The sequence below is a fragment of the Myodes glareolus genome, chromosome 19, assembly GCF_982192425.1.
Source record: "Myodes glareolus chromosome 19, mMyoGla1.1, whole genome shotgun sequence".
Classification (NCBI taxonomy): Eukaryota; Metazoa; Chordata; class Mammalia; order Rodentia; family Cricetidae; genus Myodes; species Myodes glareolus.
Genome location: NC_142044.1, coordinates 64,539,694 through 64,565,255, shown reverse-complemented (window position 1 = coordinate 64,565,255; position 25,562 = coordinate 64,539,694). Strand labels below are relative to the sequence as shown.

The 25,562-nt window shown below is 53.4% G+C and overlaps 1 protein-coding gene across 2 annotated transcripts; it reads right to left on the bottom strand.

Moving 5' to 3' along the window:
• Positions 1–6,525: 6,525 nt before the first annotated feature.
• On the bottom strand, positions 6,526–22,112 carry Nr4a1 (nuclear receptor subfamily 4 group A member 1). Of its 2 annotated transcripts, none has more exons than XM_048449580.3 (7): positions 21,995–22,112; positions 10,373–11,256; positions 9,451–9,580; positions 9,028–9,179; positions 8,492–8,694; positions 8,222–8,400; positions 6,526–7,324 (listed from the first exon to the last, which is right to left on the bottom strand). In XM_048449580.3, exons 2-7 carry the CDS (start codon positions 11,252–11,254, stop codon positions 7,068–7,070), a joined length of 1,803 nt encoding a protein of 600 aa, XP_048305537.1. In that variant the 5' UTR covers positions 11,255–11,256; positions 21,995–22,112; the 3' UTR covers positions 6,526–7,067. The 2 variants fall into 2 exon arrangements, with proteins under 2 accessions (XP_048305537.1, XP_087755439.1); XM_087899313.1 differs by lacking the exon at positions 21,995–22,112 and adding an exon at positions 14,032–14,197.
• Positions 22,113–25,562: the final 3,450 nt, after the last annotated feature.

Here is a 25,562-nt window from a genome sequence, read left to right as displayed (position 1 = left end):
GCACCCACATGGCAGCTCACAACTGTCTGAAAATCCAGTTCCAGGGGATCTGACACTTTCACACCAATGCACATAAAATAAAAGATAAATAAATCATAAAAAAAAGAAAAAACTACATCAATAAAAATAAAAGTTCAGTGTTGGGACTGGAGAGATGGCTCAGCAGTTAAGAGCACTGGCTGTTCTTCCAGAGGACCTGGGTTCAATTCCCAGCACCCATATGCAGCTCACAACTGTCTGTAACTCAATTTCCAGGGGATCTGACACCCTCACACCAGTGCACATAAAATTAAATAAATTAAAAAAAAAAAAAACAAAATAAATAAATAAATAAATAAAATGGAAAGAAAAATAAATGGTCTGTAAGAAATGACAGCAGGTTCTGTGGGGCCAGAAAGAGTGAGGAGGGCGCTACTGATGTCATCCTAGGGAGATGCCGGTGGCCTGAAAGGGAAAGGGACATATTCAAAGTAAAGAGAACCAGGCTTGGTAATACAGGCCTGTACTCCCAGACCGTGGGAGCCCGAGGCAAAAGGATCAAGACTTCAAGGCCAGCCTGGGCTATAGAGTCCACAGGCCAGCCTGGATCATATGGCAAAAAGACCATCTCAAAACAAAATAGACAAGAAATCCACCAGTGTTAAGAGAAGGAGTTCTCAGAGAGGCGGGAAGTGACTAGACACCATAAGAAACGCCAGAATACCACAGAGAGCACTGGACAGCAACTTGAGCAGATGGGCAGGAGGGGGAGGGGGCCAGGAAGCCGTGGAGCTCCAGGGTTTTCTGGAGAAGGGGAAGAGGCCAGCAGGGAGGGCTCACTGAAGACTGAGAGTGGAGCTCTGAGGCAGCAGATTCCTCCGCGAGAGTTGGGTGTTCCAGCAGCCAGGCAGCAGGCCACTGACTAGGGTGCTATCAGCTGTGTGCGTGCAGCAAAGGCCTGGGGAGGGACCTTGAAGACCAACCCAAGTCCTTGGAAGCAGGCAGCTGGCGTTGCCTGATGAATGTGGCCTCAGATGGCCCCACCTCATCCTGGGGTGTACCCAGGGGGAGAACTGAGCCCTGAAACTGGCCCCGAAGGCCACTCCAGCTGCTGCAGAGCTGACCCCAGTGGCGTCACAGGGTGTGACTCAAGCCCCAGCAACAACAATGGGCGGGACTGACGTCAGGCTGGGGGCTCCTGACGGTGGCCAGCCTTGCTGGATAGTCAGAACCATCTCTGCTGACCCTGTCTAGGCCATGGGGAGCAAAGAAGACCAGCTGTCCCTTTCTGACAAGGTCCCCTGGGACCAAAGCAAGGGTTCCTCCACCTCCCGCCTCCGGCCTCTGTGGCTGAGGAAGCGTCCGAGCGAAGGAGAAAGTGGAAAAGACAGTAGAGAAAGTGGCAAGGATCGTGAGAAATCAGACTCCCGGCCCCAGCCTGCCAGCCTCACCAGGCTGGGTGCTCATGTCCTCTGCCTGACCGCACGATTTTTAGGGATCTGCCCTTTCTTCTTGTGTTTCAAGTGCTATACGTTCATCTCCTGCAAAGGCCTGTTTGTCGGGCCACCCTCGGGTGTGAGTGGGACTTTATTCTGTGTGTCTGTCCCTCAGGAGAGAGAGTCCTCCCTTAAAAAGCTATGCATTTGTCTCTTTGAGGGCAGGTGTGTGTCTATCATTCCTGGGGAAGGAGTCTATGTGATCATCCTGGCAGAGGGCCAGTTCATCGCTCTGATTAGGGTTGGGGTCTGTGTCTCTTCCTGGGGACTGTTTCTCTGGCCCTGGTTTCATGCTACATGTGGGCCCTCTATCTTTACGGTGTTCCAGCTCCCCGACACACTGGGAAAGGATCCAGGTTTCCTGCTTGGTTACCCCAAGACTGGTCTCCTGGGTGGGGGCCCCAAGCTGGATAAGCAGGGCCAGTCAGCACCAGGTCTGCCTGGCTTGCAGTTGGGCACCGTTCCCTGCTAACACAGCATGTACCAACCAGAACTGCCCCCCCCAACACCCTCCCTTAACTGGCTCAGCTGCCACCCACAACCCCCACAGCCACAGGGAGCCTGATTTATGTCCTGAGTGGAGGCTAGATATTACCAGTGTCTGGGTCAGTCCTTGAAGAGACCTCAAGTGGCCCCCTAGGCTGCCAGGTTCAGGGTCCAGCAGGACAAGAGGGGAGCCAGAGTGGTGAGGAAGACAAGGTAGCAAGAGCTCGGGGAGGCCGGCACAAGGCAGAGGCCAAGGCCAAGGGCTCCTGGAGCCCCTGGAAGGCAGGACCAGCCTGAAGTCCAGCTGGGGAGCCTGTCTCAGAAGGGGCAGTAAAGAAGCTTTTTCTTTCATGTGGCTCTGAAGTTTAAATTCCTGCTAGGCCTTACCAGACTGTTCCCAAACCTAGAGCTATGGAAGGGCATGGGCAGGAGCCCGAGAGCCTATGTCTAGCGTAGAGCTAGAGGTCGCCTGAAGCTGAACCCAGGTTTATAGACGAGAGAAGAGCCCGTTAGCTGAGCTCTGGGGCAATAGGAACAAGCCTGGTCACAACTGGAAACCAAGTAGGTAGACTTCACCTGTCCTCTCACGCTCTGAAGAAGCCATTGGTCTTGCGCTCCTCCATGTCAAACTTGTCGGGGAGGGACCAGGCTCACTCAGATCCGGAAGCTAAAGACCTCTAGAATCCTTGGCTCAACTCTCCTATGAAGCCATGAACCACCACCCTTGGCCAGGACACAACACTGACCTGTCTCAATCGCCTGTCCACTGTCCAGGACCACAAAGCGGCCTCCCACCTCACAAGCCCTCTCATGCTTCCCTGTTCGTTACTGGGTCATGAAGCAGAGCATGCTGGGTAAGAGCGGTCCCTGTAGACAGTACACCTCAACAACAGCAAACAACTTTCATCTCAAGGCTGATCGCCACCACTGTCTCCAAAATGGAGACTGGGTAGCCCGACGTGAGGCAATCCTCATGGACCCCAGATCTACAGGGAAAATGGACTGCTGCTGTGCCCACCTCAGTCACCTCAGGGCTGGGGAGGGGACTAGGGCCTCTGGGCACTAGGCCCAGCGTGGGTCGGGGGCAGCAGGGAGGCAGGTTTCCTGGGTCTCCCATGAGGACAAACAGCAAGCTTTGAGGCCTTGGAAAATCCCGCCCGGGATTCCAGGCCCTGCCAGCGTCACTGCCTTTTGACTATTGTCCCCATCGGAAACGGGCCCAGCCCCCGGCCAGCAAGGACAGAGCCGCCATTGTGAGGCCCCATTAGGCTCAATGCCCCCTTGTTCGCCCTCTCAGCCCCTAGCAAGACTTGGAGGCCAGTTCTTCCAGTTGCTGGTGGAAAGAAAGAGGCTGCCTCCAGGCTCCAGCCTTCGGGTGGGGCAGGGCAGGAGTAGCAGATCAGCCCCCACCCTGTGCCCCAAGTGCCAGAGTCTTGGAAAGGAGCTGCTGTCAATCGAGAGTCTTTTATTCGCAAAGCACAGGCTGGGCAGCCCAGTGGTCAAGAAACTGCACACACCCAGTACAGCCACTTACAAACCCTGGGGAAGTCATTTCTTTCCTTGGAAGAGGTTTAGCATCTTTCATAAAACACACCTGCTGATGTTTATCTAGGTACAGGCCTATAATCCCAGCGCTCAGGGCGCTGAGGCAGGAGAATTGTTGTGAGAATTCAAAGTCAGCCTGAGCTACACTGTGAAACTGTCTCAAACCAAAAAGAAAAGCAAGTCATGGTGGCTCCTGACTGTAAGGTAGAGGAGGCCGAAGGATCGGGTTCTCAATTGTCTTCATCTGCCGGGAGGTCAAAATACAGCTACTGCAGCTCAACAGGCTAGCTTAAAGTCCTGTGAAGACCGAGACTCGCCTTGGCTCCACCCATAAAGCGCATGAAAGTACGGCTCCTTCTGCCTTTCTCAGGCACTATCCTGTCTTTACATTTATTGGTACTAAAGGCACACAGAAAATGAGACGGAGCTAGTCTGGCCGTCAGCTGCTACCATTCTGCTCCCAGCCAGGGTCATTGAAGAAATGAGGAAACTGAGGCTGGGTGAAGAAGTGACTGGGGTGCTGTTGGAGCTCACTCGGGACTAGTGCCCCAGAGTCCATGTTTGCAAGTCCACAGCACCACGGGGGAACCCACCATGCAAGACATGGTCTTCCCATGGACCTTTTTTAGGCCTGAGGCTGAAATGTATTCCCAGATCTCAAGTAAGAGTGCATGGCCAGAGTTCCTTAGGGAATCACGTGGAGTTCGAGCCTGGAAGGAGGTCTCACTTCTTTCCGAATCTCGAGTAGACGGTTTTGCCCTGTCTAACCCAATTTTCAGCATCAAGAGGCCATGGAGATGTTGCCTTGGGTCTTGGGTCAGGCAGGGGTAGTGAGGAACGGCTGTGTCCTGAGCATCCTGCCTTCAGGGCTCCTGTGAGATTCTGGAAATAAATCAATGCTAACTAAACACAATGAAGGTGGTCAGGCCCTGCCTCTTGCCGGCCTGCCACAGGCCTATGGTTGCTGTCAGTTTAGATTCATGGTTTTCTAGATACCGTCTCCACTTCTCCTCAGGTTCTGGTTATCAAACACAGGGCCTCCCACATTCGGAGCTAACATTGCTTCACCGAGCTACATTTGCAGCACCGGCACCTGCTTCCTAGCCGGCTACCTGAGCTGCTGAGCAGTGAGAGGGCTGGAGAACATTTTGAGGACATGGGCACAGGTGTCACTTAAGTTCCTGCCAAACGCTGGGTGGTAGTGGCGCACGCCTTTAATCCCAGCACTTGGGAGGCAGAGGCAGGTGAATCCCTGTGAGTCTGAGGCCAGCCTGGTCCACAAGAGCTAGTTCCAGGACAGCTAGGACTGTTACACAGGGAAACCCTATCTCTAAAAAACCGAAAAAATAAATAAATAAAGTTCCTGCCAGGAATCCAAGCACTGCCCACTGCATGGAGCCTGCTGCTGGGACTCGCAGAGGGAACATGGAGGATGGAGATTAAATTAAATTTACATTAAGAACAGCTGCCACTGTTCCTAGGCTCAGGAACACACATCAACACATGCCTCTGACCCAGAAAGCACTATGAGGATAGGCCTGGTACTCTTTCTGTTTTTACAAATGTACAAACCAAGAAATCAGCGGCCTGGAGATACAACTTAATGGTAGAGTGTTGCCGAGTGTATATGAGGCCAACAGCATCACCGCCTTCCGCCACCTCCAAATTTAAAAGTTCTGACTCAGGTGGTTCAAAGCACCACAGGGGCTGGAGAGATGGCTCAATGGTTAAGAGCACTGGCTGCTCTTCCAGAGGCCCTGGGTTCAATTCCCAGCACCTACATGGCAGCTCACAGCTATCTGTAACTTCAATTTCAGGGGACCTGACACCCTCACAAGGATATGCATGCAAATGCAAGGATATGCAAAACACCAGTGCTCATAAAATAAGTTTAAAAAAACTAAAGTAAAATATTAAAAAAAAAAAAACAACTTACCTTCAAACTGGGACTCACATGGTAAAAGAGACCCAACTCCTCCAAGTTGTTTTCTGACTTCCATACACATGCTATGGTAAATAGGTACACATACACACATACATAGACATGCATGCTCATGTGCGTGCACACACAGCAATGTTTTTCTAAAAAATATTTATTTATTATGTATACAATATTCTGTGTGTATGCCTGCAGGCCAGAAGAGGGCACCAGACCCCATTACAGATGGTTGTGAGCCACCATGTGGTTGCTGGGAATTGAACTCAGGACCTTTGGAAGAGCAGGTAACACTTTTAATCTCCGAGCCATCTCTCCAGCCCCCCACAGAAATGTTTTTTTCTATACAGGGTTTCTCCATTTAGCCTTGGCTGTTCTGCAACTCGTCTATGGACCCACAGAGATCCACCTGCCTCTGCCTCCCTAGTGCTGGGATTAAAGGTGTGCACCACCACCACCACCTAGCTAAAACCATGAGCTTTTTTTCCTTTTCTTTTCTTTTTGTTTGTTTGTTTTTGTTTTTCGAGACAGGGTTTCTCTGTAGCTTTGGAGCCTGTACTGGAACTCACTCTGTAGAACAGGCTGGCCTTGAACTCACAGATCCACCTGCCTCTGCCTCCCGAGTGCTAGGATAAAAGGCATGCACCACCACCACCATCCAGCTTTTTTCTTTTTTAATCAATAAATATTTTAAAAAATACTTTAGCCACCATGGGCCCATCAGCCAGCAGGCTTCCCACATTAGAAACTAGCTCCACATGGAAGCACAGGGTGCACATGTATAGTCAGGTGCTACTCAGGAAGAGGAAGTAGGAGTACCATCAGCGTGAAGCCAGCTGAGCTACACAGCAAGTCTACACCATATGTGCTGCACAGACAGACGTGTGCTTGCGTCAGAGAGGAAAGCTAGTTCCAGAGTTTCGCTTAATGACTACGTGAAGCGGGCTTCATCGTGACCTGCCACCTACAAGGGAGCAGCTGAGGCTCACCAGCTCGTTGGCGACAGCTAAGATGTGCCCGGTGCCATTGCCATCTCTTATGTAAGTGCAGTGACTGTGCCGTGACATCAGAGAAAGGACTCAATTTCAGTTACATGTCTATTTTTTTATTCAATATATTAAATATATTAATCAGAAAAGTCACATCCTATAAATCCAGGAAAAATACACAAATATAAATCAGAATCTGCCATTCACCTTGAGTGACAGCTATGTACATGTGGAAGGAAAGTAGAAGAGATCTCAAGGTGGAGGCTGAAAGGCTTGCCCAGGCTGGTGAGGGCCCCATCCCTTCCTCCCAATCCCCACCTCACCTCTTCCTTTCTGTATTTACAGCAACGTCAGCTCATTTACAGCAGAGTGGCACGTGTTAAAAATGTGTATCTTACAAAAGAACCACGAAGGCCAGGACTGAGCTACAGGGATAAGACAAATAGTGGGGTCACCCCCATGAATACACACCCTCCCCCAGATCTTGAGCGCCCTGTACATCTTCTGGAGTGAGGAGGCAAGTCGGTCTTAGCTCAAAACCAGGCTGGGAGCGGGGTGTTTTGGGGATCCGTGGACTTAAAGGCACATGGGTGACATGAGAGAGCACACACATGTGTGCACACGTTCGGGTAGGGATCAGAAAGACAACGTGTCCATAAAGATCTTGTCCACAATAGGTGGAGGGGGCACCAAGTCCTCCAGCTTGAGGTATAAGATGCGCTGCCGGCCTTGGGTGCACAGGGTCCGAAGCTCAGGCAGTTTGCCCAGAAGACGAGACAGGCAGCTGGCTGGCTGTGGCTCTCCCAACACAGTAGCCATGTGCTCCTTCAGGCAGCTGACAATGCAATTCTGCATCTCCTCCACGCGCCGAGGATCCTGTAGCCCGTGTCGGTCTGCAGCAGGGAATGCAGGGTAAGCCACTCAGTGGACCCCCCTCCCCACAAACTCGCCCAGCTCCCCTAGCATGTGCCACAAGAACCCATTCCCCTGACTGGTTAGCATCTAAAACCATTGTTTCCAACATCCCAAGAGAGAATGAGGCCCAGACAGCTTGGAATCAAACTAAAACCCTAATCCAGGTTTTCTAGGGTACAATTCTACATAGTTCTAAGAAAGCCGAGCTTCACAGGAGTGACTTAGGGCTGCCATCAAGGAGAGCCAAGTATAGGCCTCATTACCCCTTCAAGCCCCAGCTCTTTTGATTTTGTTCTATTCAGAGAGGTCCTCTAAGAAATTTACGTGCAAAAGGAGGTAGAAGAAGAGACCAGGAACCTCTACATGTGTCACCACTGTGATACATATACCAGTACCCACAACACACACAGCCATTGTAGCTACGGAGCCCTTCCACCGTGATATACATATACCAATAGCCACAACACACAACCATTGTGGCTGGTGGAGTGGCTGCCTCTTACAGAGACGAGAAAGGGAGGGAGCCTAACAAAGCTGAGGCTGCTCCTCTATTTCTGGACCACAGTGCTGGCTATCCAAGTGCAGCGTGTGAGAACTTCACGCATGCACTTTTCTATGTGCTGTAAGATTGATTGACAGGGAGACTTCAAAACTAACTGAAACCCTACACCAGATACCCAGCATCTAAGGCTGTATCTCGGGGAGTCTGGGGTCATTCGAAGGTTGATGTGAGCTTTAGAGACAGACACAGCTGAGTCCCTCTTCGGGTCCTGGCATCCCAAATGCTGCAGGCACTCTGGAGGTCCCAGAGTGCTAGATGCCACCTACCCAATAGACCTGCAACCCTTGGGCTCAGTCTGGTGCTTGCTACTCACCAGTGATAAGGACCAGAGCAGACAGGCAGGCAAAGGCAGGGACATCAACAGCCAAGCTATGCAGGGACCGTGAGAAGGCTAGGATGCTGTCAATCCAGGTGCCAAAGCCTCGGGCACACTGCAGCCGGTGTAGCACCAGGCCTGAGCAAAAGACGAGCTTCCCTTCACCAGGCTTAGATCTGGCAGGAGGTAGATGACAGTCAGGTCTCGGGTGCGGACAGGCTGGGGCAGCAGGGCTAGGACCAGGAGGATGGAGGGTGGGCAGCTCACCGGTAAGCCAGGCGGAGAACGAAGAGTTCCAGGAAGGCTGACTCCAGCAGCAGATCTTGGTCTCCAGAGGAAAGCTGGGCAAAGCCAGGGATCTTCTCTGCCCATTTTCGGGTAACTTCCAGGGAACCCGTGAGCAAGTCATAAAACTGCTGCACATCGCCTGCATCTTCCTTCCCGAAGCGGGGCAGCACCAGCTCCTGGAACTGAGAGGGGCCGCGAGGAGGTAAGCACCACCCGCTGCTACACACACCACACCGCTGTGGCTGTGTCCCCCTGGGACACCAGATCCAGGAATGCAAATGAGCCCTACACTGGCCCATGTGCTCGGCAATCCCCACAGGGAAACCCAGGGCTACAGCAGTTGTTTGTAACCGATTCCCCGACTCCAAGTCCACCCCAGGGCATGTCTCCAGCTGGTCAATGCCAAGGGGGTTCCCCATTTTCTAATGTTGTCCTGGAAAGAGAAGCTTCCCTAACATGCACAAAGACACTGCAGCATATGTTCCCAGAAGCAGGGTGGGTGGGCGGGACCTCACCTTGGAATAATCCAACTTGGCAGTGCTAGGCCCAGAGTCCAAATGTGCCCGGATGAGAGAAGTAAGGAGATTGGTAGGAGGGGCGTCCGGGGGTTGTTTGGGTTTGGAAGGCAGCCGGCCACGCCGCCCCTTTAGGCTGTCTGTCCGGACAACTGCAGAGAAACAGGCACTAATGAAGTAGGAAATGAAGGAATCTGGAGAAGGAGTGTTCAGCCCACACTATACACACCACTTCTGAGAAGTCAAAAATGGAGAACTCAGGCCCACCCCACCCTTGCCAGCAAGGCAGGTGGAAGCTGCCGTCTGCTTTTAGGGGCTGGCGTCTAGAGGTGGGAGCTGGGATCAGGTGTGGATGCCTGGTAACCCTGGCTGCCCCCCACCCTATCGGGTCACTTATGCCAAGGGCCCCATCTAACCACCCACCTTCCTTCACCATGCCCACAGCCAGGCACTTCTGGAAGCGACAGAACTGGCAGCGGTTCCGCCGCCTCTTGTCCACAGGGCAGTCCTTGTTTGCCAGGCAGATGTACTTGGCACTTTTCTGCACTGTACGCTGGAGGGGGGGCAACACGGAACAGGCTGTCAGAGCATGGGGGGGGGGGGAGGCCTAGGGGAGGGGACCGTTCCGATCCTGCTGCCGACGCAGACAAAAGCACCCTCTGTTCATAGCTATTTTCCTAACATTTGGGTGCAGGGGAGGGAGAAATGGAGGTCCAGAGGGGGGAGAGAAGTCTGGGACACATTGGGGGAGGATTCTGCCTCAAAAGAAAGATCCCAGAACCCAAGACTATGCTAGGGACTCCTAAGGCTGTCCAGACACCCGTTCTGAACAGGTGTCTGCCTGTGTCCACCTGCCCTTTCCTGGGACAAGGAAGAGAGTGCTAAGGGGATGGGGGTGGAGAAGGGAAGCCAAGCGGGCACCCAGCACTGGGACAAACACACAGCCTGTTCCTAAGTCCACCCCCAGCCTGCAAGAACCAAACCCTCTGCCTGGACTCTTTCATCCAGTGCCAGGAACACAAGAGCCTGTGGCCCCCTTGTTACCAGGGTGAGGGTGGGGGCAGAGCAGAACCAGAGGCTGCCCACGAGATTTTCTTTTCCTGACCACCACTGCAGGCCACACCTTCTGCCCCCTTCCTTAGCTTTCTGCAGACCTACAGATCTGTGGGCCCTTGTGAAGGAAGGGTCCCAGGTCTGAAATTGGTGGGTCCCTGGGAAAATGATACAACTGTCCCCGATTCCTGCAGAACAGAACCAGCTGTGAAGGCTATTTCAGATCTCAATGTGATGGCCCACTCCACTCCCACTTCCAACAAGTTGTAGGCACCCCAAAATGGCAAAATACCTTGAAGAAACCCTTGCAGCCCTCACAGGTGCGGACCCCGTAATGCTGGCAGGAAGCGTTGTCCCCACAAACAGCACAGCGGCCTTCACTGCCACCTGAAGCCCCACTCCGGGCCTTGGTGGAAGTCACAGGTGCATCCAGAATCCCGGAAGTGTCAAGGTTCGGAGAAGTGGGTGACAAGCCAGGGAAAGCCGCTGGCATGGAATAGCTCTCTCCCTTCCCAAGCTGGTGGGTGGATGGAGGCGAGAAGAGCTTGAGAGAACTCTGGGCCAGGCTGGGGCTGGGACCCGTTGGGGGACTGAAGGAGAAGAAGGTTGGAGGTGGTGGAGGCCCAGAAGCCTTAGGCAACTGCTCTGTCCACGCCCGAAGGCCTTCATAAGTCTGGCTGGGGGAGAAGTGGCCAAATGAGCCATCCCAGGGAGAGAGCTGGGGTGGTTGGAAGCTGGGTGTAGATGGCGAGGGGGCTGAGCAGGGACTGCCATAGTAATCGGAGCCGCTGGAGGACAGGGTCTCATCTAATGGGCCACTCAGGGTGCCGGGGTAACAGCCATACACCTGGAAGTCCTCGAACTTGAAGGAAGCAGAGGCGGGAGAGGTGGCTGAGGATGAGGAAGAAGACGTGGAGGAAGCTGACGAAGAAGCTGAGGAGCATGGCTGGGTTGTCCCCGGCAGCTGGTACAGGAAGGTGTCAAACTCTCCAGCGTACCCGTCCATGAAGGTGCTGAAGCTGGGCAGGGTAGTGGGTGCAGTGGGCGCTGCCTCAGGGCTGGCCAGGTCCATGGTAGGCTTGCTGAACTCAAGGGCCAGGGGGTCACTCGTCAGGTAGTCACGCGGTCCTGGGCTTGTTGCTGGTGTTCCATATTGGGCCTGGATACAGGGCATCTCTGGAGGAGGAGACCCACGGAGGAAGGGGAGGAGCCAGTAAGAAGAAGCAAAAAGCTGGATAGACCCCAAGGCAGCCAGGTGGCAGGACCACGGAATCCAGGAATCCTCATCTCCCCCCTCCCCCGACACTATCTCACTATGAGCCACAAAGCTCATGGCCAGAGACCCAGGGAGCACAGTCGGAAGGCCAGCCACATCCCAGTGGGCCTGGGAACCCTACGGAAAGCACCTAACCAGCACCTCCCTGCAGGAACAGGGGGAAGCTGTGTAGCTCCAACTCTCAGCCTCCTATTCAGGGTGGGGGCTGGGAGAGGCAACCCACAGAGCTCCATGCCCCCAGGAGCAGATCTGCTGGTTTTTCAACCAGGTACTTCCTGGGAATACATTCCCAGGCACACCCCAGACTCTGCATACCCCCTCCTCACTCCCCACCCCCTCCGCCCAATGTCTGCCTCCAGACATGCAGGAAATGGAGGAGAAGCTGTGGGCCATGGTGCAACTGTCTACCACAGTGGTTTTAGGAGCAAGGCAACGCCAGATCCCTGCCCCGCCTCAGCCCTGTGTGCCGATCCCACAGACACTGGGTCCTACTATTTGGGACTGTGCCCCAACTCTGTACTTTCTGGATGTTTCCAGGCGTCGGAAGAATTATTGGGTAACACAGCTACAGACGTTTAAATACCACACACTGGGGGCTGGAGAAATGGCTCAAGTGTTTAAGGGCAGGCATTGCTCTTCCAGAGGACCCAAGTTCAAGTACCAGTACCCACATCAGGCGGCTCACAACCATCTGCAACTCCAGCTCCAGAGCATCTGATGCCTCTACCCTTGTAGGATTCGTGTGTGCACACGTGTGCACATGTGTACACACACACACACACACACACACACACACATTTAAGATAATTTTTACTATCTTAAAAATAATTAAGAATAAAGTCTTAAATACCATATACTGAAGGGAGGTGAGGGACTGAGCAGGTAGACCCAGAAAGGAACCTCTGGACACACAGGAGAAAGGATCACCCTCAAAAGGAATTTCTCAGCTAACCGAGTCGTTTTTATAAGAGGACACTCAGAGTCCAGCAGGAGCTACAAGCTTGGTAGCAGAGTGCAGGGGCCTATTGGTAGGTACATGAAGACAACCTATCCCTGCCTATGTTCCTCTGCTAAAGCAGATGTCTGTTTTTTATAGCATTCAGGGGCTTGGCAAAGTCACACTCTCCCTCCCCAAAGTGAGCACCTGAAAGATCAGAGATAGAAATGTTTCCGCCTGGTGAGAAATACTGCAGAGGCAGCTCCAGGACCTCGTGTCCTTTCCAAACTCCAAGTCTGGAGTCTGGAACAGTCCTAGCCTTCCTAGCTGAAACGGCAAGCCACACAGGAACTCAAGCTGGCACAGGAGATGGGGTGGTAACAGGGCAAAGACTATCACCGCTTGCTGTCCAGAAGCTCTTGAAGCCCTCTGGTCCAGTATTTCTTCCATGACCACCCCACCCCTAGTTGCCTGGACAGGGCAGTTCCACCCTTGGCCTGACATGCAACCACCCAAACAATAGTACCCCCAAGTTCCAGCCCTGTCTGCCCTGTGGCGTTTCCCTCAGGCATACAGCACCTGTGAGAAATAAACATGGCCACTTCTGCCTCTGCTTGTGAGCAGAAGCCTAGGCAGGGATGGACTGGGGGTGGAGGAAGAAGAGTGGCAGCCAGTCAGGACTGGGTATTTGTTCCAGCCTCATTCAAATCCTGTTTCTCCACTTGGACATCCTACATCCGGATCAACCCCCACCAATCTACCCTGCTTCAGGCATACAGTCTGCAACGCACACAAGATAGAGACCTGTATCTAGCCTCCTGGTGTGTGGGGGGGTAGTCCCAAGGGGAGGAGGAGGAAGAGGCGGGGTTGAAGGAGGGAGTGGGAGAATCCGGCTTAGGGCAGGTTCTGGCAACACGGTGTCTTGCACCTGTTAGGTGAACAAGCCTCAGGCTGCACGCTACTTAACAGATTCAACAGGGACTATTGGGGTGATCTGCAAGCCAATGTGGACTGACAAGAGGGTTATCCCCTAGTCAGTATCACACTAAGACTCCAGCGTAAGTAACTTCCACCCAGTCTCCACGTGCCCCTTCCCCCACCTCCGACTGCTCCAGGGTAGGGCTAAAACATCCTTCCTATGTTTCTAGACACCCTGACCCTGCCAACTTAGTCCAACACAGCAATTACCCCCGCCAATCTAGCTAGCCATTTCCTTCAGCAATCCTCAGGTCTTCCTGCGCCGATCAGACAGAAAGTTCGGTAGGGGAAATCTGAAATTTTACAGCCTATAAAGTGTTAAGTAAACAACTGTGAAGGGGGCTAACAGCCTAGGAGGGAGACGCGAGGAAATCCAATCCTATACGGAATTGGATGGATCCCTGCAGCGCGGAAGCTCTACTGTATATCTTCTCCACGCAAGATGCTCGGACACCCCCCCCCCCACAATCAGCACCCAAACACAGAGGACTGTGTGCATCTTTGGGCGCCCTGGGGAAAACCAAACCAAGGCAAAAAACAACCGCTGGACAAGCCTCCACTACCTACCTGCGCCAACCACCTTGCAGACCCTTTACCCAGTCCCCAAACCTCAAGCCCGAGCTCACTCTATTCCACAGATGCACTTTACACACCCATCCTCGCAAGCCGACTTGAAGACATCCTTTCCGCCCGCGCGTACACCCATCTCTTTCGTGCACCACCCATAGAAACAGACGTACACTCCCCGCGGGATACTTACCCGACTGACTGCTGTTCCCCCTGGCCGGGACCAGCGACCCAGTCGCAGCCCGGTCCCGCGTGCGCTCCGCAGTCCTTCTCGCACACTCCCCCAACTTTCACCGCCTCCTGCACTGGGGCTCCCCTGGCGAGCCCGACCCTCCTCTTAAGCGCTCCGTGACGCATGGGGAGGGGCGGGGGCGCCACTGACGCACGCGGCCCGGCGAGCTTTGGCCATACAAGGGCGCGGGGGGCGGCGCGGTTCCGGCGGGAGGCGGCCAGGAGGAGGCGCAGGGACGGGGAGCCCGAGGGGGCGGGGCGAAGAGGGGGGGGCCTGGAATGTCTGTGCGCGTGACGCACGCGGGGTTCCATTGACGCAGGGAGTGCGGATTGTTTGATCTATAAATAGTTTTCCTCTCGCCCGTCGCGCAGGCTAAATATAGCAGCTTCCATACCTGCTAGGCTCCCCAAGCCGGACCCGGGATCGGGTCCCGGGGTCCGAAATAACCGACCGGGAGGAGGGGGTGTTGTAGAGCCGCACCCGCAGGGCTTCCCCGAGCAGGATCTCCTCCCCTCCAGCTGCTCCCAGTGCCTACCGCGCTCGCTCCCTCCTGCCCACTCCTACCCCGGACTTTGCTCCGCCTTTGCCCCTTTCCCAGCCTGTCCTGGGCACCTAGGGTGTCACTCTGCCACTGCCGGCAGCCAGAGTAGTCAAGAGCAGAGGCAAGCAACTCTGGGACACACCCAGGAGATGGGAAGGTGGGCTGTGCCCCTGCCTCAGCGTTGCTGCAATGCTATGCACTTGACGCGTCTTGCCCAGCAAGGTCTCTGGCCCCAGGGATGGCAACTAGAACCCTAGCCTTGCTCCTGGCGAAGGACGATCTGGCTTTCAAAGTTTCTTCCCAAAGGGCATGGCTTTGTCCTAGCCCAACAGATTCTGCGACGGACTGATGGTAGTTTCTCACCAGGGGCCTCCCTAACTAACCCTTCGCAAGATGGATGCACCCTAGTTGAGAAATTGCCGAATTTCAGAACCGGGTGGAGCCTGAGAAATCTCCAAACCCATGCCAACTCTTCCCCATTTTATAAATAGACCCAGAAACATAATGACATTTGCTCAAGGTCACTCAGCTAGGTGGTGGCACACTGGAGCTGAACCCATGGCCATCTCCAAGGGGCTCTTTTCACGCCCTCATGCCAATTCCCTCAGCAGGGAAGAGAGCGGCTCTAACTAGTTACCACTGGCAGTGCCGAGCCTTCCAGGACTTTACTCACATGCAGACCAGGCTGCAGCCACCTGGAGCCTATTTCTCTGTTCAGCTATCACCTTCCCCATGTGCCCAGTACAGCTCAAGCTTGGGGAGTGCTCATTTGCTAGTAATGTAAGAAAAAGGAGTCTGGAGAGATGGCTCAGAGGTTTAGAGCATATCCTACAACTTTCCCAAACTGGAATTCTTTGAAATATCTGTCTGTCCCTACACCCTCATTTCTGCTGCCAACCACAACCAAGGCCAGGCCACTGGTACAGCAGCCTTAACTGGGAATACCCAGCGACCTCCCTTTCTGGCCATACCTCCTTTAAAAAGGAAGGAAGGAAGGAAGGAAGGAAGGAAGGAAGGAAGGAAGGAAGGAAGGAAGGAAGGAAGGAAGGAAAAAGAAAATGGACTGAGGGTGTAGCTCAGTGCTAGAATGTTTGCCTGGCATTTGTAACCTGGATTCCATCCCCTCTCCAGGAAAGACCTCCCTAACTAGCCCGTCGCTGCCTTCTAAATCTTCACCACATATGGAACAGCTTTCAGACATTGCTGGTGTCATTCAGCGACCTGATCAGAAGTTAAACCAGAACCCCCAAGCCAGCATGCAGTCTTGCTGTTACTGAGTCCACAGCTCTGAACTTTGTCAAGCCATCTTCCAAAGAGTTTTTAGGCCGCCTGGGGAAAGCTGAAGTGTGATAGGGACATGTAAACTGGAAGCATCCTGATCTTTCCCTCACACCATCAGAGTTAGATGTTTCTCTCCTTGAGCCTTTTGTTTAAATATGGAAGGCACTGCTATCATTTGACGACAGGATCCAGGGGTTCAATGAGGAGTAGCATGCCTGCTCTGGTTGTGCCCCCTGCTCCCCACCTTCTCTCTCCACCCAACCCTGGATGCCTCCCTCTACTTCCAAATTGGCTTTAGTACCTGCCATCAACAGCAGGTGCACTGTCTTGTCTTCACCAGGGTGTGCTGAGGCCCAGTCTTAGCTCCAAGCTTGAGTTCCAGCATCCTCCTCCCTCCCCGCTATTTTGCCTTTGCACAAAGTGGCACAGACCACCCTGTAGAAGCTGACATGTAAGTACCAGGGAACTCACTATGGATACCCCCACACTGCACCGTCACCCAGGCCAACCCCTCGAGCCACTGCACACTGTAGAGGCTGCCCTCTTGCTGCCCCAACGCTAGAGGACAATAAGGAACTACAGCCACTGTGTGGAAGCGTGACGCTGGAGGTCTGAACTCAGGCCACTCCAAGTCATCAGTAAGGAGAAGGAGCTCCTCTGTGAGACAAAGCTGGGGCCACCCATACAGGTACCAGAGCGATGCATGCAGCCTAGCGCAGAGAGAAGAAAAGCAAAAAGGACTTGGGGGCATGTCAGGCTTCGAGGCTGAGCAGAGGCTGCTCAAGAAGAGAAACCTAGGGCTCTGCGAGGTGGAAGTAGGAACATGACTGACGCGACCTCTGGGAGACCTAGAGCAAACCTGGATCCAGACTAGACAGAAACCTCTCAAAGGAGCACCAGGTCTTGCTTTCAGGACTCACACCAGGATCAACTGTTCACTGGAGGCAGGAGAAACAAGTAATGCTGGGAGCTGTGTCCAAAACTAGAGACGAACACCTGCAGCCCATGGAGGGTAGGGAAGAGAGGTAACAGTCTGCAGACAAAAGCCAGCGCTGTGCAGTCAGGCCCACAGCAGAGCCCAACCCACCAAGACACACCAGCACCCAGCCCTACGAGGCCCTTCAGCTGATTCCTGGGAGCTCAGCCAGTGCTGGAATCCTGTCTGGCCTCTGACTTCAGCTCCTGGGCCACCCAACTCCCAATAAGTCTTTTCCCACTGGTAAAAGACTTACCAGTAGGAGGTAAGTCCAGAAACAAGACACTAAAAAGAGCCAGACTTTGGGCCAAGATACCAAACCCGAATCCACCCATTTAGCCCTCTTCCCGCCCATTCTGACTGAGCTCGAAATCACAGCCTCCATTTTACAAACAGATTCCTCTAACTCCGGTTCCATGCTCTTGCTGACCACACTGCCTTGGCCTGGATTCCTGTGAATCCACCACAGATCAGTTATGGCCACCTGTTACAGGTGTCTCCATGGGAGTCCGTGATGGGGCTAGAAGCACGCCAGTTCCTGATTTGGATGATTGTGCCCCAACTGTGTTGGTTCTAGAGAGGTCACCAGACTAGACTACATTCCCAAGCTTTTACCCTATGACAGTGGATCTTAACCTGTGAGGTCACGACCCCTTTGGGGGTAGAACAGTCATTTCACATGGGTCAGAAAATACAGATATTTACATTACAATTCTTAACAGTAGCCAAATTACAGTTATGAAGTGGTAACGAGAATAATTTTATGGTTGGAGGTCACCATGGCATAAGGAAGGGTCGCAGCATTCGGAAGGTTGAGACCACTGGTGTAAGTGGGTGCAGATGCAGCTGGATTTGACTGAGTTCAAGTTCACTCAAGTGTATGCTTCTGAAATCATAGTAGCTGTTTCTCATTAGACATCTGTTCTATCAATGGTGACACAGGGAGTTAGGAGGAGCTGAACCATAATGACATTAGAAAAGCACCTGTAATCCTAGCTGGGGGGGACAGGATGAGGAGGAAGAAACCGTATGATAGGGAATTACAGACTCAAGCTCAGCTCCATCCCCACCTATGTGTGAGCAACAAGAGGGTGATGGCCACCTCCCCTCCGCAGAGGCCTTTTCTTTTATGGCCTTTACCCTCCAACACTAAGTGGCCTGAGCTAGCAACGTCCACCATCATTCCTCAGTTGGGTAAACAGGGAATAGGGGAAGTGGACTCACACAGCCCTTTCCCACGATGCCCCATGCCCCTTGGACTGAGCCCCACCCTGTAATGTGGAGGGCAGGAACCTCCCCCACTTTTACTAAGACTGTCCCCACCCAACAGCCTCCACGCTCTTCCCATGGGGTGGGTCGAGTAAGCTTGGTTTCCTCCTGCTGAGAAGTGGCCCCAGGAGCTTCCCCTGCTCAGCCCCATGCTGCCAGGACCAGGCCACTTCCACTTCCTGCCCTAGCGGTGGGCAATGTTACCTGCTGCCCCAGGGGCTTCCCATGGCAGCTCTGGGAACCTCGGTGAAGGATCAAGACCAGGTTTCTGGCTCTCATCGGCTGGTCCTTCTCCAGGCCCTGCAGTGACCAGATATTTTTACTCCCCCACAAAATAGGTTTCCAGTTTGAGTTCCCAGGTTAGCCCATAAAGCATGCACCCTGTTCCCTCAAATACAGGCAAGCTCTGGAAGAGCTTCAAGCCTTCTCCTTGTAGTGAAACCTGGCCAAGTCCCTAGGCCCCTTCGAAATCATTTTCCATGTGAACACTGTAAGTTCCATGGGTGGGGAATTCAGTTCACTGGAGGAGGGGAAGGTTGAACACCCGAACAGAGCACTCGGACCTGGATGTCGGAAATTTGTAGCACAAAGTGGCAAGGGACAGACAGGGACCAGGGTTACAGTCTCCCTCTCTGAGAACCAAACAGTAGCGCCTCCCCTCTGAGGGGCTGAGAGAAAGCAGGAGCAAGGCAAGAAGCTCTATCCAGCACTGAGGAATGCAGCTAGTGCTAGATTAACACTGGCAGGAGGCGGCAAACTGATCACTGAAGGAAGTCAGCATGGTCACAGAAGCCTCCGGCAATCCTGTGACTTTTCCACATCACCTACCTCCCAGGCTGAAGAAAATAATACACAGTATATAGGAATAAGGTTAGACCTCAACAAGGACTGGCAGCCTGAGCAGGAAAGCACAGAGGAGGTCAAAGACCTCGAGAAAGGCTACCTCGTTTGTCCCCCTAACAAGCTCTTTGGATGCATCTTTACTAGCCAGTTCTCCACCTGGGAGGGTATCCCACCAGGACTCCTACACCCACCAAATCTCCTTAGCCCTACCCAAGGTCTCCTCCCCACCCAACCTCCTCAGCACAAAGCCAAATTCAAAATAAAGCCTCCCTGATAAGGAGCAGGGAAGGCCGCCACACTTTCCTATTGTTAAAGTATTTTTAGTGCAGGCTCTGGATTCAGTTAGAGACCCTGTTCAGAAGGGGAAACTTGAAGGAGGAGGAGAGTGTGGGAGCTTCCCACGTAAGAGGCTGCTTCTGGCCCAGGTCCCAGGGAGCGTGTTTGTGGCTAGCTGGCTTCAGTACAACCCTGCTTCTCAGCTCCCAGATGGGACTGACAGCAAGGAGAGTGAGCAAGATGGGGAACAGCAAGAGATCTACCCCTCAGCCCAGTGGCCGGTTTCTACAGGACAGAGAGCCCAGGTCCCTACTCAGAGAGCAATCTTGAGATAGCCCAACAGGACAGGGAGCCTGGGTCCCTAGCCAGAGGGCAACCCTGAGATCCCCTGACAGGCATCTAGATCACTTTATTTCCCCTCTACTTGAGCAACCTCGAGGCCTCCACCAGGCCACATGGACAACCTGTGGGCAGTCTCTCGGAGAAGCAGAGGGCAAGTCTGTCAGTCCTGAAGCATCCCCAGGTCTGATTTCCATCACCGAGTGCGGCCCTGCTACAGCTCCATTTCCACGACCGTCTAACATCCTCAGTCGCCCTCTTCCCCCTCCCCTCAAAGCCAAAGGACTCACTCAGCATGCCGTCCACCTGGAAAACACCTGGCAAGATGGGCAGAGTGGGAAAGGGAATCCAAACAGCCCAGTTTTTTGTGCCTCAGTGTCCCCACTTCCCAAACTTACCAGCTCTCGTCCTCCCAAACCCAGACAACAAAGGAAGAATTCAGGGTTAGTGGGGCTCTTTCCACAGCCTCGAGAAACCCAGAGGGGAACTGTGACAGCCTGCTCTTCCCAGCTGAGGCCATATACTGACAGAGCAGACTCTGGATGGGAACTGTCCCCAAGCCAGTGTGTCCCCTTCTGTTTATATAGCAGAAACCAGAGCTGGCCTCTGGGGACCGGGAGAGCCGCCTCAGGGCCCTCTTGGCTGCGGCCTGACTTTGGCCCAGGTCAGCAAGAGCCCAGAATAGTCAGCTGACGGGAGCCCCAGAGTGAGCGTGACCCTGGGCCCGTGCCCAGGCCTGGCAAACAGGTGCCCACGTCACAAGACTAGCAGTTCTAGCACTCACAGGGCTCTGGCTGACAGTCCCTCAGGGCAGCACTGGCAATGTATTTGACATGGGAGTTCCACTCAGTCATATTACCCAGACAACAGGGCAAACAAGAATGCTGCCCCCAATGGGAAGGCTGGTTGGTGTTCAGGAAGCCAGGTCAGGGCTGGGGGTAGAAACATGGGCCAAGAGGAGGGAGACATCTGGCCCCTGCTGCCATCCTGACTCACGTGCTTCGCAAGTCCAGATCTCCTCTGCCGACCAGGACCACACGCCTCTTCCACTTACAGTAATTCTCCCTGTCCCCAACCCAAGTCGGTGTTACAGAGCCCACTGCCAACAAGACACTGTTTCCCAGGTGCACACTCAGCCCAGCTCCCGGAAGCCGTTCCCTAGGCCTCCCCTGCTTCCCTCCGGACTGACCTCACACCCTGTTTCCTACTCCAGCTACCTCCATGAGACCCTGCCCCACAATCACCAGTCTGAGGATGCTGAGGGAGCCAATGAGTGGTCTTACAAGCATCTAGAGCAGTGGTTCTCAACCTGTGGGCCAAACAGCCTTTCACAGGGATCAACTAAGAGCACTGGAAAACACAAATGTTTGCATCACAATTCATGACAGTAGCAAAATTACAGTGACGAAGTAGCAACGAAAATCATTTCACGTTTGGGGTCAGCACAACATGAGCCGTACTAAAGGATCACAGCGTTAGGAAGGTTGAGACCCTCTGCTCTAGAGTCTCCCAAACCTGAAGAATTGTTGCTTGAAGATGGCCCCATCTTGCTTGAAGATGGTCCCATGTGCCAAGGAAAGAGGGAGAGAGTACCAGGCCTATGTCCAGGTCACCAAGATGAATTCTAGCTCCCCTAGGCATGGTGACTAAATCTTGGGTTCCTTTAGCCTTGTCCCAGGGCCTCAGGTCTAGGAGACCCTGTAAGAAAGCCTATCTGCACAAGTCTGTCTTCCGCCACCAGCCAGCCTCTGAGCCACACATGCCTGAATTCTTGGTTTCACTTTCTCCCTCCTTGCAGGGTCATCAGAAGTCACATCCCCTGCAACTCTCTCAAAGTGGAAGGGCATATTAGATGGCCAAGGACACACCTTGGGGATGGCCACAGGTTTGGGATTTTCCTTCTCAAGAACAATGGATGAATAACGCCACGGTGACAGGGGTGGTCCCATGCTTGGCAGGTATAGTCCAGGCCCTGTACCTCCCTGGTGCAGTACCTACACCCTGGAAACAGGCCAACCCCCAAACCCACATGCCCTTTCTGTGCTCCCAGCCTTCAGCTACCCACCCAACCCTTCAGCTTCCTGGAACCATGCACACGCTGCCCTGAGAGCAGCTGTCACCTCCTCTCTATCCACCCATGAGCCCTGGACCCAGAGCTTTCAGCCTAAGCTGTTAAGAACATAAGGCTTCCCCGTCCCCACCCCCGCATCACCCCACCTCTGAAGAAATCAGATGTTCCCATGCTTAGCAACCTCGCTTGCCTGCCGCCTCGGCAGGGCTTCCCCCTCCAGCCCCCTAGACCACATCCTCTCCAGGCAGCCCTGCACCCACTTCTGCCCCCATCCTACCCCACTGCTCAAGGGCCCCAGGAGGGCACCAAGGACAGCAGCAGTACTTACCATTCTGGATGGGCCAACAGGACTCTGCCAACACTCACCATACCCTCAGCCTTCGGGGGCGCAGGGATGCAGCCAAGTCACCAGGGAGGGGCAGGGACTGGCCTCTGTCCATGGTGGCCTATGGAGGAAATTAGTGTGAAGTCAGGAGCAAACAGCCATCAAGGACATGCTCCTGAAACAACATAGCTGGGGAAACTAAGAGTCAGAATAGGGGCAGGACCCAGGTCCCAAAAGGACATGAAGGACATGAAGGTGGCCAGGAGCTATGAACAACACCTGGGTAACTCAGAATCAAGAATGCATGCTGCCACTGCCACTATACCACCGCTTCCTGAAGTCCCAGGAACACAGGGGTGGGTACCAGATGGGTACCAGAGAGAAAGTGGACCCTGTGAGGACAGGCAAAGCACCTCTTCCTCGTTCCAGGGTTCCAGCTCAGCCCCAGAGCCTGGAGGTACCCAGACTGTAAGACTCTCTGAGTCTCCCTGGTCTCAAGGAACCCACACTCCTAACCTAAGCAAGGAATTCCTAGAATGGGAACCCAGTTCCTAATCAGGAAGGCCAACTTCTAGAAGTGAGGTGAAGGCTACCAGGTACCTAGGTTCAAATCGTGGCTCTAGAACATCAGTCCCTCAACAAACTCCTCAGTCTCTCCCTGCTTCTCCTTTCCGAGTGAAGAAATGACTGCCTAATTGGCATGCATCTTTACTTAAACCGGCAGCTGTAATGAGGTTTAAAATGAAGGGATTTATACCAGGACAAGTTGGGTGGCAGCGGCAGGGAGGTCCCTGTGAGTTCCAGGCCAGCCCAGGCAACACAGTGAGACCTGACTCGGAAAACAAATCCAAGCACACACATTGCTATGCATCCGCCTGCAGCCTCCCCGGAAGTCTTAACATGAGCACATACAGAGAAGTCAGCCCCCAAGACAAGTCTCTGAATTCAGCTTGCGACCCCAGGCTGTCAGGAGACTAACACAGGGAGATTACAACCTCAGGGTCTGCCTGGACTACAGAAGGAGTTGAAGGCCACTCAGAAATAGAATGGATGAAGAGAATGGGAAAGGCTTGCCTGGCAAAGGCAAGGTCCTAGGTTCAACCCCGGCATAGGAAACAAGAAGAGCTGGAAGAAGGGGAGGAGAAAGAAGCGAAGGAGGAAAAAGAAGAAGAAAAAGAAAAGATTAACTCCAGACATTTGGCTCCTTCCTAGACACTTCCGGACACCTAACCTCTGCTTGCAGAGTAGAACACAGCTGTGTAGCCCAACCCTGGGCTTTCTAGCTCCCCTTCAGCACTGGCTATTGACTCTGGCCACACCTCCCCCACTCTCTCCCCCCCAGTCCGCATCCTCATCCTTCCCCCTGGAGCCAGAGTGAGAGCAGTGTAAAGAGGAGAAAGTCTTCACAGCTATTGGACTGGGTTGCAGGCCAGAGGGCTGGGAAAAGAGAAGTAGATATTTCCACAATAGTAGGTGGAAGAACCAAGATAGGGGAAGGCCCAAGGGTGGGTCAGAGGCTCCTGACCTCGGCCCCAAGGTCACCAACTAAGGGACAGTCCTGTGGCTGAGACACCCAAATTTTCCATCAGAGAACTTCCAGCTGTGTTAAAGCACCTTTCTAGCAGGCACAGAGCCCTGAATTTGATATTTGATTCTTTGATTCTTTAGTGTATCTCTCTCTCTCTCTCTCTCTCTCTCTCTCTCTCTCTCTCTCACACACACACACACACACACACACACACACACACAAGCAAAAAGCTAATCTGTTTCTCAGGCAGACGTTGCTGTTGCCCTCGCATGCAGCAGGAACAGGATAGAGCTACCTGTCATCATAGGGTGGACTGAGTCCCCTCTTCTTTCTCTTGTTGACAAAGGGACCAGAGCCTGGCAAGTTATACCTACCTAGAAGTTGACTCCCAGCTCTGATGAGCAGGTGCCTCATCCCATCTCCTGTCCTAAGAGTCACATAGTCAGCGTTCCTAACTACTGTGAGTAAGGCAGGGTGCCCAGAGCAGGGGAAGACCCAGATGCCCTTGAGGTCTAGATCTTGGGCAAGCCAACACCCTGAGCCCAGCTACAAATGCAAGACTGAACCAGTTACAAGCCCTGTGCAGAGGGCAAAACCAAGGCTGGGGCAGCTCAAAAGAGGGGAAGGAAGTCTCTGAAGGGGCAGACGCGCCCAACAGTCAGCTTCCATACCAGCTCCGACTTCTCACTCAGCCCTCCTCCGATGCTCCAGTCACATGGGCTTTCTTTCACCACCCACGGCCTTGGCATTGGCTGTTCCCTTCACCAGGGAACTTACTGTCCCACATGTGTCTGTCTGCTTCCTCCCATGCATCAGGCTTCCACTCCACCTAACTTTCTCAAAGACCTATACCTAGGGCCCTGCCCCTCACTAACCTGTCTTCACTAGACACACGGCGATGCTGACTTCCCACCTGTCTGTCACCTGTCTCCCTGACCATAAAACAATGCTGCCAGCCCAGAACCACAGCATTCACTGCAAAACAGATATGGACAGGTGCAGGGGCCTGTGGCGGGGAGGCCTGAGGAAAGTCAGGCAGGTGAGGGGAACATTCTAGCTCCATTTGGGAACAGATCCTAGAGAAATGAGTGTCTTGCTTTTAGTTGAATCACAATTTTGAATCAGAAGACCTTACTTCTGGGGCTAGGCAGCCCCTCCAGGGACCACCAGAAACCTGCTAGTGCTTCCTATGATGTCTTTGAATGTTTTCTTAACTAAAATCTTCATTTGCACGAGGCACGGATGGTCCTGGACACAGCTCCACACAGGACAATGGGCACAAAATAAAAGCAACGGCTAAGACTTCTACCCACATTTTCTCAATGCAGACTCACAGTACTACAACAAAGGGGTTGTTTTTATTTTGCACTGAGAAAGACCAAACCCTTTAAAATGGTTAAGAAACTTGTTCCTGGTCACACAGCTTGGAACCGGCAAAGCTGTGAGAACCCAGGTCCTCAGCTCTGGGAGCTGTGGTCAGGCATCCATCCCCTCTGTCTGGCTACTTAGACCTGTGCATCTGGAACCTGGCTTCACTGAGTCCCTCCCAACGAGCAGGTGCGACGTGCGAGGTGCGAGACTGCGAAGGTGAGCACCGGGCCTGAACTCCTGAGCTGACATGACAGCCAAGGGCTCACCATTTTTTATTAGAGCCATTCACCCCATTGGTATAAGCAATCTTTGCCCAGCAAACACCATCATCGAAAATCATGACCTACAACACAGTACACTGTAATTCTTCTTAGCTCTGGGTCACCACAATGACAGCTGGCTTCCTGTCGAGTGTTCGCCCAAGTCACTGATACAAAAACATTTCCCTTGGTTGTGATGCCCCAATGCAGGAGTCCCTGGTTCATCAGCACCATTTAGGAACCTGCCGACCAGAGAACATGCCCATCGCACTAGCCCCAAACCCAGGTCACAATTTTCCATGAAACCACCTCTAGTCTCTCGGGTCACTTATCAAAAAACAAAACAAAAAACAAAAAACGGACGCGGGAGGAGGGAAATGTGTCCAAGTAAGAGAACTGAGCCCTGCATCCG